General features: G+C 41.8%; 1 protein-coding gene across 5 annotated transcripts in view; it reads left to right on the top strand.

The window, feature by feature from the left end:
• rcor1 (REST corepressor 1) overlaps positions 1-15,050 on the top strand; it is a 191,602-nt gene that overhangs the window by 124,180 nt on the left and 52,372 nt on the right. For all 5 annotated transcript variants that reach the window (XM_070879343.1, XM_070879342.1, XM_070879340.1 and 2 more), the window contains exons 4-5: positions 2,741-2,793; positions 13,577-13,738. In XM_070879343.1, the coding sequence (XP_070735444.1) occupies positions 2,741-2,793; positions 13,577-13,738 (215 nt within the window). The remainder of the gene's footprint in view (positions 1-2,740; positions 2,794-13,576; positions 13,739-15,050) is intronic.

Genomic DNA, 15,050 nt, shown 5'->3' with positions numbered 1-15,050 from the left:
AGAAACCCTCACCACATTTTAAAAAGTACTTGGATGTGCACTTGAAGTGCCGTAACCTACAGGGCTATGTACCAAGAGCTGGAAAGTGGGATTAGGCTGGATAGCTCTTTGTCGGCTGGCACGGACACAATGGACTGAAATGGCCTCCTTTCGTTCTGTAAATTTCTATGATTCTATGGCCTCTGGTGAGATGGTTGATACAAAAATGGTTTCTTCTATGAAAGTCTCAAACAGAGGCTGCAGAGGAGGTAAATAAAGATGTGCCATAACTGGAAATTCTCAGTTAGAGAGAGATTCTAAACTGCATTTTGTGTCGATTCATGAAGTCAAAAGGTAGTGAATTTCTTGCACTTTTCACAGCATTAAACTAAAAGTCATGCATATTTCTTGGCTTTCTAAGATGTTATACTGTGTTCATCTTTGTTATAAGATGTATGAAATTTGGGCAAATGAAGTTGTATATGATTAGTGGGGAGTTGAGAACTTTTTTCACCCAGAGGGTGGTAGGAGCTTGAAACTCAATGCCTGAAAAGATGGTAGTCAGATGCCCCTCATCACATTTTAAAAAGTACTTGGATGTGCACTTGAAGTGCCATGACCTACAGGGCTACAGACCAAAGTAGGATAAGGCTGGATAGCTCATTCTATTTCTCTGATTTTATGAAAGTTAATGTACTCCAGACCAGCCTTGATTTTTGTTGCTTTCCGCTTTGTAGAAATTCCCATTTTATTGCAATCTGAATAGTCCTGAGCAGTTGCAGTTAAGTGGGTTTGTTTAGCTGATGGCAAGTTTGTGATATAAAACCTGTATCATTGGTTGGAAAGAAAGATTTCAAAATGCTCTAAATGGTTAACCCTTGAAGATATTTTTACCTACTTCTATTTGTTACAATATCAGTTGACACTGGTTTCTGTTCTGGATGTCATGGTACATCAGTCATTGAAGGTTGGCATGCAGGTACAGCAGGCGGTTAAGAAAGCAAATGGCATGTTGGCCTTCATAGCGAGGGGATTTGAGTACAAGGGCAGGGAGGTGTTGCTACAGTTGTACAGGGCCTTGGTGAGGCCACACCTGGAGTATTGTGTACAGTTTTGGTCTCCTAACCTGAGGAAGGACATTCTTGCTATTGAGGGAGTGCAGCGAAGGTTCACCAGACTGATTCCCGGGATGGCGGGACTGACCTATCAAGAAAGACTGGATCAACTGGGCTTGTATTCACTGGAGTTCAGAAGTATGAGAGGGGATCTCATAGAAACGTTTAAAATTCTGACGGGTTTAGACAGGTTAGATGCAGGAAGAATGTTCCCAATGTTGGGGAAGTCCAGAACCAGGGGACACAGTCTAAGGATAAGGGGTAAGCCATTTAGGACCAAGATGAGGAGGAATTTCTTCACCCAGAGAGTGGTGAACCTGTGGAATTCTCTACCACAGAAAGTTGTTGAGGCCAATTCACTAAATATATTCAAAAAGGAGTTAGATGAAGTCCTTACTACTAGGGGGATCAAAGGGTATGGTGAGAAAGCAGGAATGGGGTACTGAAGTTGCATGTTCAGCCATGAACTCATTGAATGGCGGTGCAGGCTAGAAGGGCCGAATGGCCTACTCCTGCAACTATTTTCTATGTTTCTACAAACTTAAAAAAAAAATCTATCTCGTTAATGCAGGCTGTTTCAACAATCCGGTTCTTTTGATCAAAGAATAGAATAAAATATTCCAATTTAATATTCAAGTGCAATAAACTATTAGAAACATTCTATTACTGCGAAAAGTGCATGGAATATTTTGTACACCTGTTTGTGCAGATTCACCTAATTCAGGTTACATCTTTTTTTGGTTCAGCTATCACTTGCTTAAAAGTATCCTTTCCTGAATTTTTCAAGGGCTCGACAGTGACCGTTTTCTGTAGATTAGGTTGAAAATGGCAACTTTAAGTGCTGGGCTGTGCATTAGCTGTATTTTAAATTTACTTTTGATGAACAATATTCCCAAAAGTGAAGAAATTGGTGGCAGTGGCACCAGAATTAACCACCTGTACCAGTGGGCTGAGCTTGTATCTCCAACCTGTGTTGCATATTACCTGGGACACCATCTGTTTTTAATAATCCATTGCTTTACCTGTAGGAGCCCAACAACAAAATGCCATATGGCACAGGCAGAATTCATAATTGTTGACACCTTCGACCAGTATTTCATTAAAAGGTGGAAATTCCTGGTGGAAGTTGCATGCTGCTTATCTTTTTTTAAAAAAAAATAGTAGATTCATATTTTGGCAGACTAAAGCGGTGAAAGCTTCAGGTAATCAACACAACACTTAAGAAATGGGAATTCCCATTTTACTGCCCAAGGATGTGGTTCTTGGCCTTAAGAGCAAACTGTTAAGTAATTATCTCAATTGTCCTACAGCTGTTGTAGTACGGTGTATACTGATGTATATTTTCACTGCGCTTAAGGACCCTATTTCATCATGGGTCTGAGTAGTCAGTAGACAATACACTGGTGTAACCTGAAAGATGTGCGGGTAAATTTTTCTCTTCATTGGATTTGTGGTAATATGATTGGGTTGCTCACTAGTTGTAGAACCTGTCCTGTTTCATTCCATTGATTTATGTGGAATAAAAGTCAGATGGGTTCTACAGTGGGGTGGATTGCCATCCAGGTGATGAAGACAATTTTTTAATTAACTCATTAAATATAATTTTGAAATTGTAAAAATTTTAACTTTTTGTTTTGCATTTTCAGTGGATGAGTACATTTCAATAGCTAAAGAGAAGCATGGCTACAACATGGAACAGGTAATAACATTTGAAAATCTAAAATGTAATCCTTAAGCTGACTCTGACTAAACTGTTGACCAGTCAACTGGAGGCAATCGTGCTTTGCGAGGGACCAGACAGAGTCGGGATTACTGAGAAATGGCTACAGAAAAAAATCAGGAAATGGAAATTAAACATTGCAGGGTTTAACATATTTAGAAAAGACAGAGGGGGAAAAACAGGAGGTGGAGTAGCTGTACTTATTAGTGATAACAATGGCAGTAGAAAGAGTGACACTGCTATCAAAGACAAAAATAGAATCCATCTGGAAAGGGATAAAACATAATAAAGGATCAACCACACAAATAGGTGCTACAGACCAGCTAATCGTGGAAGGGAGGTAGAAGAAGAAATAATATGCAGACAAATTAGGGAAATGAATTTAAAAAAAAAAAACATATAATAATCAAGGGGGATTTCAACTACCCCGATATTAATTGGACAGAAGAAGTAGGCAAAAGGGATAAAGGAATGGAGTTCTACAATGTGTACAGGACTCCATTCAAACCCAATATGTAAAAAGCCCAACAAGGGAGGATTCACTATTGGATCTAGTAATGGAGACTGAACCAGAGCAGATAAGAGAAGTATAAGTAGGGGAATATCTAGGCAATAGTGACCATAGTATAATACGCTTTAAGATGATAATTGAGAAGGACATAAGTATGACGAAAACCAGGGTAATAGATTAGAAAAAAGCTGATTTTGAAGGGCTGAGAATAGAACTTGGGAAAATAAAATGGGCAACAATATTGGCAAAAAGCGATGTAGAACAGCACTGGGAAATATTTAAAACGGTGTTCAACAGCATGCAGGAACAATATATTCCACTAAAAGGAAAGAACAAACTAAACACTAATGAGACTCCATGATAGAGATGGCAGAAATATTAAATCATTATTTTGCTTCAGTATTTACCAGGGAGATAGAACAGGTGGACATGACACTGGATGCTGAGATTAGTAAAGAGATGAGTACATTTAAATTAAAAAGGGGATATATTAAATAAACTAATCAAACTCAGAGGATAAAACCCCAGGTCCAGATGGATTGCATCCACGCATTTTAAAATAATCTAGGAAAGATAGCGAAGGCATAACTACACATTTAATAATTCATTAGAAAAAGGTTTAGTGCCAGAGGACTGGCGAAGAGCTAACTTAATACCTATATTTAAGAAGGGGGATAGAACATGTCCAAGGAATTGTAGACCAGTCAGCTTAACGTCGGTGGTGGACAAATAATGGAATCCCTACTAAACGAGAAACTAGAAGAACATCTAGAAACCAAAAATATGATAATGAACAGTCAACATGGATTTCAAAAGGGAAAGTCTTGCGTGACCAACTACATTGAAATTTTTGAAGAGGTAACAGGGCGAGTAGACAATGGCAATGCAGTAGATGTAATTTATCTAGATTTTCAAAAGGCCTTTGATAAGGTACCCCATAATAGACTGATGAACAAGGTTAGAGAATGCGGAATCAGGGACAAGTAGCAGAATGGATAGCTAGCTGGCTTCAAGACAGAAAAGAGGGCAGGGGTAAAGGGGAGCTATTCACGGTGGCAGAAAGTGAGTAGTGGTGTTTCACAAGGATCAGTAGTGCTGGGACCACTGTTCACAATTTATATTAACGATTTAGACTTTAGAATCAAAACCGCTTTCTAAATTTGCGGATGACACCAAATTGGGGGCAATACTCAGGAGGACTGCAACAAATTACAGGAGGACATTAATAAACTTGCAGAATGGGCATATAATTGGCGAGTGAAGTTCAACACAGATGCGAGTTATAATATTTTGGAAGGAAGAATAGGGAGGTCACTTATTATTTGGCGGGTGAGAGTCTAGATGGGGTAGTGGAACAAAGGGATCTCGGAGTACAAATACACACCACAAAGTCTTGCGACACAGATTAGCAAGGCCCTAAAAACTCAAGCCAAGCACTAGGGTTTATTTCTAGAGGTATAGAATTGAAAGGTAGGGAACTAATGCTAAAGCTGTATCGGACCTTGTACTGCGTATAATTCTGGTCGCCATATTATAAAAAGGATATAGAGGGACTGGAGAGGGTGCAGAGAAGATTTACAGGGATGATATCAGAAATGCAAGGGTATACATAGCGGGAAAGGATAAACAGGCTGAGTCTCTTTTCTCTTGAAAAAGAAGGCAGAGGGGTGACCTAATAGAGCTCTTTAAAATTATGAAAGGTTTTATAATATAGAGTGGATACAAAGAGAGAATGTTTCCACTTCGAAACATAGAAATCTACAGCGCAGAAGGAGGCTATTTCGGTCCATTGTGTCCACGCTGGCTGACAGAGCCACACGGCCCTCGGTCAGCAGCCCTGAAAGTTACATATAAACCAATAAACAGTGGTGGAAAGGTAAAGAGCATCCAGCTCAACCAGTCTGCGACACCCCCTGTGCCGCAACATTCTACACTCCACCCCAACCGGAGCCATGTGATCTCCTGGGAGAAGCAAAAAAACAGATAAACCCAGGCCAATTGGGGGAAAAAATCTGGGAAAATTCCCCTCCGACCCATCCAGGCGATCGAAACTAGTCCCTGACCATATTCAATTCCCTGCAGTACTTACCATCGTATCTGCGCCAACTAACGAGAGGTTATCCAGTCTAATCCCAATTACCAACCCTGCAGGTTGTGGCACTTCAACTACCCATCCAAACCCTTTTAAATGTGATGAGGGTTTCTGCATCCACCACCCTTCCAGACAGTGAGTTTCAGACCCCCACAACCCTCTGCGTGAAGAAGCCGCTCCTCAAATATCCTCTAAACCTTCCACCAACCACCTTAAAACTATGCCCCCTTGTAATTGACCCCTCCACTAAGGGAAATAGGCCCTTGCTATCCACTATATCCAGGACCCTCAAAATGTTATACACCTCAGTGAGGTCTCTTCTCGATCTCCTCTGCCCCAGTGAGAGCAAACCCAGCCTATCCAATAGCTAAGATTCTCCATTCCAGGCAGCATCCTAGTAAATCTCCTCTGCACATTCTCTCGTGCAGTGATGTCCTTCCTATAATACGGCGAACAGAACTGCACGCAGTACTCCGGCTTGTGGCCTAACCAAAGTATTATACAATTGAAGCATAACCTCCCTGCTCTTGTATTCTATGCCTCACCAATAAAGGCAAGCATTCCGTATGCATTCGTTACCACTTTATCCACCTGGCCTGCTGCTTTCAGGGATCTGTGGACAAGCATTCCAAGGTCCCTTTGTTCATCTACACTAAGTGGCCTACCACTTAATGTGTATACCCTTTCCTTATTAGCCTTCCCAAAGTGCATTACCTCATACTTCTCCGAATTAAATTCCATTTGCCACTGCTCTGCCCACCTGACCAGTAGGTTGATATCCTCCTGCAGTCCATGACTTTCCTCTTCATGATCCACCACACAGCCAATTTTAGTGTTATCTGCAAACTTCTTAATCATATTCCCTATATTCAAATCTAGATGATTGATGTATACCACAAAAAGCAAGGGACCCAGTACTGAGCCCTGCGGAACCCCACTGGAAACATCCTTCCAGTCACACACAATCCATCAACCATTACCCTTTGCTTCCTACCTCTAAGCCAATTTTGGATCCAACTTGCCACTTTGCCCTGGATCCCATGGGCTTTAACCTTTGTGACCAGTCTACCATGTGGGACCTTATCAAAAGCGTTGCTAAAGTCCATATACATTATATCGTACGCACAACCCTCATTGACCCTCCTGGTTACCTCCTCAAAAAATTCAATCAGGTTAGTCAAACACTATCTTCCCTTAACAAATCCGTGCTGACTGTCCCGAATTAACCCTTGCCTTTCTAAATGTAGATTTATCCTGTCTTTCAGGATTTTTTCCAATAATTTTCCCACCACTGAGGTTCGGCTGACAGGCCTGTAATTACTCAGCCTATCCCTTTCTCACTTCTTAAATAAGGGTACCACATTAGCAGTCTTCCAGTCCACTGGCACCATGCCCAAATCCAAAGAGGACTGGAAATTGATGGTTATGGCCACTTGTAGGGAAGAGCACAACTAGCAGCCATCAAGAGAAGATAGTCACCAAGAAATCCAATAGGGAATTCAGAAGAGAATTCTTTACCCAAAGAGTGCTGAGAATGTGGAACTCGCAAGGGAGTGGTTGAAGCGAATAGTATAGATGCATTTAAGGGGTGGGGGGGGCTAGACAAAGCATATAATAAGGGAGGGCTCTGCTAATAGATTTAGATGAGGAAAGACGGGAGGAGGCTCGAGTGGAGTATAAACGGCGGCATGGACTGGTTGGGCCGAATTGCCTGTTGTCATATCCTGTGTAATTTCCTTCCTGCCCTCATGCTAACGGACACTGAAAATGGCTCCCTCTCCTCTGTACTATTACAAAAATGCCCTCATCATCCTTGACCCCTTTGTCCTTGCAAGCTGCTGCATCATCTTCAATTTCCCTTTCTGCATGTTGTTGAACATGTTGTCGCATTGTAAATCCGTACCCATCTTTTCCACACATAGAGGGGCCGAAATTTCTCCCCGACTTGAAAGGGGATGCACCTACCGCTTTTTAAGATTTTTCTCCACCTCAATCTATGGGCTGGAGAGTGGAGCAAAATTGAGCTCTTTAATTTTTTTCTTCCAGACTGTGTTCAGGGCAAAAATCTGCATGGAGCGGGGCAGACGTCGGTCTTTGTCATCAGCGCCGCACAACATCCCTCCCCTTCAGTTAAAGGGGAGAGCCGCTGTGACCCCTGCAACCACGTTAGTGGCACCCACTGGGCCATCAGGGAGAGTTTCGGCCGGACCGGAACACGTGGCTGCCATTTTCGGGCCCACTCTGAGTTGGACGACAATTAAAATAAAATGCCGGTCGGGGTAGTGCACCTTCCCCTTTAAGGGCGGCCATGCCGCACAGCCGCAAGCAACGTCTCGCAAGGGGAACCTGTCGGCCGATCTGCTCTGGCGGGGCAATTTCCCACGCGGGGCGGAAAGGGGGGTCCCCACCGGTCGGTAAGGGGTCCACGGGGCAGGAACACCGGGCTGGCAAGAACGTCCACTGTCTCCAACATAAATGAGGGCATTGTCGGCGACTCCGCGCCAACTGAGCGGTGAGTGCTTTCCACACCATTATTTCAATCCCAAAATCTTTTACAGCACCAGAGCGGTCACAAATGACATCCTCTGTGACCGTGGTGCATTATCTCTACTCAATCTCTGACGTGTTTGATGTGGATGACCACACTCTCCTCCTCCATTGCCTCTCCTCTGATGTTCAGTTCGGTGGGATTGCCCTAACTCTTACCTATCTGATTATAGCCAGAGCAACTGCAGTAATGGATTCTCTTCCTGTCCCCACACTATTGCCTCTGGAGTCTCCTTTGATCTATCCCTGGCCCCCTCATTTACCTTATCTACATGCTCCCCTTGATGACATCATCCATAGACATGGGATCAGCTTACACATGACAACATCCAACTCTACTTCTCCAACACCTCTCTCAATCTCTCCGTTGCCTCTTTGTTGTCAGACTGCTTGTCCCAACACGTGCAGTTTCCTCCAACTAAACATTAGAAAGACTGAAGCCTTTCATCCATGTCCAAACTCTACCGTATTTACCAATTCCATCCCAGTCCCCAACTCCTCAAATGTAACTATCATTCTTGTGTTTGAATCCCATTATATCTTTGCTCCTCCCTATCTCTTTCTTCTCCTTGAGCCCTACAACTATCCTCTCACTGAATTCTCTGCATCTATGACTCTGGCCTTTTGTGCTTTCAGCCACCTAGACCCCACGCCCTGGATGCCCTTCTTAAACCTCTTCTACGATCCTCCTTGAAACCCATATTTTTTGACCAAGTTTTTAGTCACACCTCCTAGTTTCTTCTCCTTTGCTTGGAGTCAATTTTTGATTATGCCCGTGTGAAGCACCTTGGGATGTTTTTCTATGTTAAAGGTTCTATAAATGCAAGTTGTTAATGATTTCACAATGTTAAATAACTTCTAGAAAACCTTGTGCATTGAAAATACTCGGGTCTTTTTGCTAAAGACCAGTGTCATTGCTTTTATTCCTCTTTGGGTAGATGGAAGCCTTTTTAAATTCTAGAAATAATGGAAAGAAAGATGTGTATTTATATAGCGCCTTTCATGACCTCAGGAAATTTCTTAACGCTTTACAGCCAATGAAGGACTTTTTGAAGTGTAGTCACTATTGTAATGTACACTGTCAAAGAATTTTTATCACTGTTCTAGAATGTTATCGCACAGGAGGCCATTTGGCACATCACACCTCTGGCTCTTTGAGCTATCCACTTTGTGCTTTCAGCCACCTAGACCCCACACATGGTTCCATTTTCTTCTCCTCGTCCATATTCTTAAAAGTTTTCTTTCCAATATTTATCCACTTCCCTTTTAAAGGCTATTTCTGGTTCACGTTCCAACAACTGTCTGCCTTAAAAGTACATATAAATCCCCTACCCATTCCTTTTGTTCTTTGGGTGTTCTTAAATTTATGCCCTCTACAGAGTTACAGATGCATCAACCAATGGAAATAGTTCTCTCCAATTTACCTTATTGAAATGCCCATCATTTTGAATACCTCTATCTGATGATCTTGACATTCTCAGTTCAAGGAAAAAGTGACCAGTTTCTTTAGCATTTTCTCGTAACTTATCCCTGGTATCATTTTAATGCATCTCTTTTGCACTCTCTTCCTTACTAAAGTAGGGTGCCGCAAACTAAACATAATATTTTAACTGTTGCCAAACCAATGATTCATGAGGGTTGGATACCGTCCTTACCTCTGGCGCACCTTCCATTACAGATGATATTTGAACGGTTGTGATTAGAACTTCAGCTTTTATCTCTCCGACTAGCTCAACATTTTTGAATATGTGCGTGCATCAGGTGCTTTTTCCTTGAGTTCTGCCGACTTTTCAGTAATATTTCCTTATCTATAATTGTTTAGTCTAATTTCTCCAGCTCCTCCTCTCATATATGCTTTTCTTCCTACTATCATACACTTCTAAGAACACAGGCAAAGTACTTATTCAATATCTCCATTGTTTCTTCTATCTCCCTTGAAGATGTATGTTTCCTTTTTAGTTTCTAAGCAGCCCTACCCTTTCTTTAACTATTAAGTGTGTAAAATCTATTCCCTTTTGTATTTTCTTCCTTTTGTTAGTCCAATTTTAATTTCGCTACTTGGGTAGGGAATTCCAGCAGCCCCTCTAATTCTTGTGGGAGTATGTCTACTTTGTACCCACTCATAGTTTTATTTTCTTTCCAATTTATCTGGTTAGTTCCATTTTTACCTTGCTGAAATTTCATTTTCTCCAGCTTTGTCTTTGTTACTCATTTCAATTTTTATATCAAACCTAATTATTTTTCTTGTACATGGGACAGGTCCATTATTCAACAATGTAAAATCAAAAGGGCAATGGCCCTTTTAAGAGCTTTGTTTACTATAGGACTTTAGAGTATGTGATCTTTCTTGACTCCATGTTATATAATATCAGCCCTCATTTTCCCTATACTCTTGTTTGGGAGCAATAACTTTACCTCTGTTTTTTACCCCTATTAAAACCAGTTTCTGTACCAGTAGGAAAGTTCATAATTTCTTTAAATCTTGAATCAGTCATTCATTCTTGCTGTCATTTTTGCCTCAAGTTGGCAGAAGTTGTGTTACTCCTCTCCAGAGCAGTTCTTGTTTGGATCCAAGCTCACTTTGGCCCATTTCTGCTTCAAGCTCTGAATTTTTTCCCAGTAATTGATGTTTAATAAGCATCCTTCCTGTTTCCATGAAGACAGAAATTTAAGGAGTACAAAGTTCATTTCAATCACCCCAGAACGGCATGTTGAGAGAGAGAGAGAGGTGCTGGAAAGTAATCTTTGAATATTGAAGAATTGTCTGGCTCTGTGTAATTCCTCCTTGCCACAATATAAGAGCAAGCCTTTGTAATCATGTACAAAACCAAAATCTAAATTCCACAAGTGCCTCAAGTCAGAAGGATATGACATTTGTTGAAATTAGCAGCTTGCAGTAACATACACAAGAGGACTGATAAATGTAAGTACAGCATCACCATTGGCAGGAGGATGTAAATACCGCATGGCAAGTTTATTTCAGCAGCTTCTATTCTAATGTGGACATAAGTTTATAGTGGAAATATAAAAATAAAGACAGAATGTATAGCTTTAAAATGGAGACTGAATTGCATCTCTGCATGCTTGGTCCAACACTTCCTTGACCTTGAATCCCTTCTTATCTAAAGACTAGACTTTGTTACGGAGTTCGACTAGTCTTTTTGGGCCCAAATTTGTCGAGGGTTGCTCTTTTTTTGGAGCAACTTGATTTTTCTGGAGTATCCTAAAAATCCCCATTCTGCACATTTAATTTGCGCCAGTGTAAGTGAGTTAGGATTTTTTTTTGGTTCCGTTTTTTTTTTCAGAAGGGGGTGTTAACAGCCGTTTTGGCCATTTATACCAGTTTGGACAGTTAATAGTTGCTCCAAACTAACTTAGGCCAGCGTATGTGGCCACTTGTAGCCGCACAGAAAATCCTTGCAGAGCGATAAGAAATCAGCGCAGGTTAGTACATTTAAAGCACCAAGACTTACAAAGCACTATACAAAACCCAAAAAGTAATAAGCAATTAATTAATAAATAAAAAATAGAAAAAAGTGGAGAAGACCTGTACCTAAAGCACCAAGACTTACTTTTTGTGCTGTGTTTAGTGCTTTTGTAATAAGCATTCAATAAAAAAAATAAAGAACTGAAGTAAATAATTCAATTAACAAATAAAGAGCTGAAGTAAATTCTACCTTTGACTAAACTCTGCAGCGGCCCGGCCTGTGCGGGAGGCCATTCGGCCTGGGACAGGGGCAGCAAGATGCATACCGGGAGGCTAGGCTCAACGTGGTATCTGTGAACGGAGAGAGGGAGGGAGAGGCTGAACGTGGCATCGGTGAATAGGTTGGAGGTGGGGGGGTGAAGAGATCCACAGCGGCATCGGTGAAGGGGGAGGGGGGGGGAAGAGATCCACAGCGGCATCGGTGAAGGGAGGGGATAGAGAGATCTACAGCGGGCCCGTCCCGGCCGGTGCGGGAGACCCTTTAGCTAGGGATAGGGCTGGCGAGCATCGGGTCCTGCTCACAACCTGCAGGACGCGCTGGGAGGGTGAGGAGCATGCGCGCAGACGCCACTGCGCATGCGGACAGCTGGCGGTGCAGGGCTGTAGCTCCGCCCCCACTCCACGCCAGAACCCGGGAGACTCGGCAGAGCGGCCAGGATGGGACCCATTTTTTCGGTGCCGTTTCCAGCGCACAAAGTCAGCGCATCTCTGGTTAGTACGCCGGAAAAAGGGGTTGGGGAAATTTCGGCCCAACAATCTTTTTCTTCCCCTTCCCCACCTGCTTCCATTGGATAATTCTACCATAATGTATACGGAGAATAAACTTCAGATAGAGACACCATACCAAAGGTAGATTAATGTAACCTTTTACCGCCTTCCCCACGATACTGCCATCACCACTTTCAATGCTTCTTTGGTCAATAGAGATGGTTTTGGCTGCATACTATTTTGTGGCCAATGGTTATTCCATTCTGTGGTTAGCAGTGATACACTTGTTCGGTGGAACTGATTGCAGCAACTTTCACTTCACTGGTGTTGGAATGCTATGCCATCATGTATGAGCATTGGGAGCTAACAGTGAACTGTTAACATTTAGTGCAACCGTTTTTTTTAAGTACTCTTTTTTTTTTTCCATTGGAAGACTTGTTTATATTCCGTCCTACATGGCTTTTGAAGCAAATTTTGGGCTGAATATTCTCAGATTAAGGTTTTTGTGGTAAATTTTCATGCTAACTTTGGCCACTTACTTCATTCTGATATGCAAATTACAGCTTGAGATGGCAAATTAGTCTGGTGCTGTAGATGGGACTTTCTGACCATCTGATTAAGTACTAGTAGATAGCACCCCTAGATAATGAACAAATATATTTAAATATGCTGAGAGTAAAAATTTACCAGAATACAACTTCTGAAAATATTGATTTTAATCATATTGTATCCTAACTGTGAACACTTCTTGTATAATAAAGTAATAGAATGGCACCCAGGTTGAACACGTTTGTCCTAAACCCCATAGAACACGTGGGAGTTCTGCTACTTGTTTTTTTTTAAATCAAATGTCTGTAACCTAAATTGAAAAATGTTTTATGTTTAGGAAAGTTTTGGAAGAGATTGCTTGGTTTAATTAGTCCTACATTGTTTCTAAAAGACAACTGTTGAGGATCAGTCATGACTAGTTTCCTTTGAAATGTATAACATACCAAATAAGAACAGGAGGAGGCCATATGGCCCCTTGAGCCTGCTCTGCCATTCAATAAAATCATGGCTGATCTTTAACCTCAGCTGTAACAAGCTGACCATGATTAGATGAGGCAAGCACTTTATAGAGCACCTTTATAAATTCAGGATCAATTCTTCTGATTCAGAGTGAGTAGAACAATCCTAAAAAAAGACTGTTGGTCACCCAAGATTCTTAGCTGCCACTGTTGTCACACTTTGCCAATGAATGATGAAACTCTGGTCTGCAGGTCTGCAATTATGACTGCCCATCTCATTCAACATCTATTTTGCCACTTGTCTGTCACCTTGGGGTTTTGCTCCAACACGCTCTTGCTTCAGCATACTACATATTTAATTTCAATGTCTTGAGGATTTTATTTGCACTCACTCAATGAATTTTTCATAGGCTTTAGGTATGCTCTTTTGGCACAAACACAATATTGAGAAGTCCTTGGCTGACCTTCCAAACTTCACACCATTCCCCGATGAGTGGACTGTGGAGGACAGAGTTCTCTTTGAACAAGCATTCAGTTTCCATGGGAAGACCTTCCACAGAATTCAGCAAATGGTAGGAAGAAGTGATTTAATTAAAAGAAAATAAAACTTGTTTTTAATAACTTGTAAATATGAGTTGTTGTAAGTTGCATAAATTAATTATATTAAGATATGCCTGTTGCACAAAGCATGTATTTTTTCTTCTGTGACCTAACCCTGCTGGAACTTAGTGGTCAGGTTATGCTAACTACAAATGATTACAACATTGATACAGTTCAACCTTTTGTGCAAATTTTCTGTGCAGTGTTCCTTCCCTGTCTGAGTGGCTAGGTTTGAGGCAGGCAAACTCCTGTCAGATGCTGCTGTACAGTCAGTGTCAGACACTTCAACATGTGGAATCTGCTTGATGTATTGCTTTGAAGTTCTCAGTACATTGCATCATGGCACTATTAAATAACCAATAAATACATGGTCTAGTCAGGGAACATCAAATCCAGTGTTCCTTATTTGAAATTAGTGCTCCCAGATCCATTTTGAAATTTGAAAGCTTTTAAAGCACAGTAAAATGGAAGCAAGATTTACTGACTTGTATACTTCGTTTTTAGCATCTTCATTTTTGAAAAAAGATGTCATGTGCTGATGTTGCTGATTTCAACCATTGGAACAGAGGGGCTCTTATGTTAGAGGGGGAAATTAGTGTGGTTCCTGCTCAATAATCGCCATCCAGAGATCACTGCTCGAAGTGTGCATTGGATGAGGACAGGGGTGGGTTTGTCTGTGATAACTCCTGCAGTTATAAGCCTACCAACGATCATTATCTAGTGTTGTAGATGAAGACTGGTTGCTTGGATGAAGTATTGGAGAATGCACTGCACCTGTGGAACCATGCGCAACAAGGTGTCGAGTCTTCAGGAGAAGAGGAAGACGAGGAAAATTGGCACGAAATGGACATTTTTTTAAGGAACATACATAGCCTAGAAAGAATAGGAAAGCATACACAGAAGACTGCACTGGCAAAGTTGGGGGCCGAAATTGCCCTTTTTTTTTAAGGCTCGGTAACGGGGCAGTAAGGCCTTTCCGCTCGGGGGCAACCCGTCCGCAGGGCCGGGATTGGCAGAAACAAATTTCTGCTGCGCCCCATCTTTCCCGGTGCGCCGACTCCTTTTGCACCCAGTGGGAGGGTGATCAGCGCCGGTTGGTGCCTGCAAAGCTGCCGGTGACTGGGCACTGCAGCTGCCCTTAAAGGGGATGCCATACCACCGCGGCCGCCATTTTGTTCTAATTAAAAACACTAGGAAGTGTATATACTTTTTATATTTGCTAGTTTGATAATGTAACTGAATTGTAAAACCCTGCTTCAGCTTCTGAATGCAGATACCTACATC

The sequence above is a fragment of the Pristiophorus japonicus genome, chromosome 4, assembly GCF_044704955.1.
Source record: "Pristiophorus japonicus isolate sPriJap1 chromosome 4, sPriJap1.hap1, whole genome shotgun sequence".
Taxonomy (NCBI): Eukaryota; Metazoa; Chordata; class Chondrichthyes; family Pristiophoridae; genus Pristiophorus; species Pristiophorus japonicus.
The sequence above is the reverse complement of the archived record's forward strand: the minus strand, read 5'-3'. Positions and strand labels throughout refer to the sequence as shown.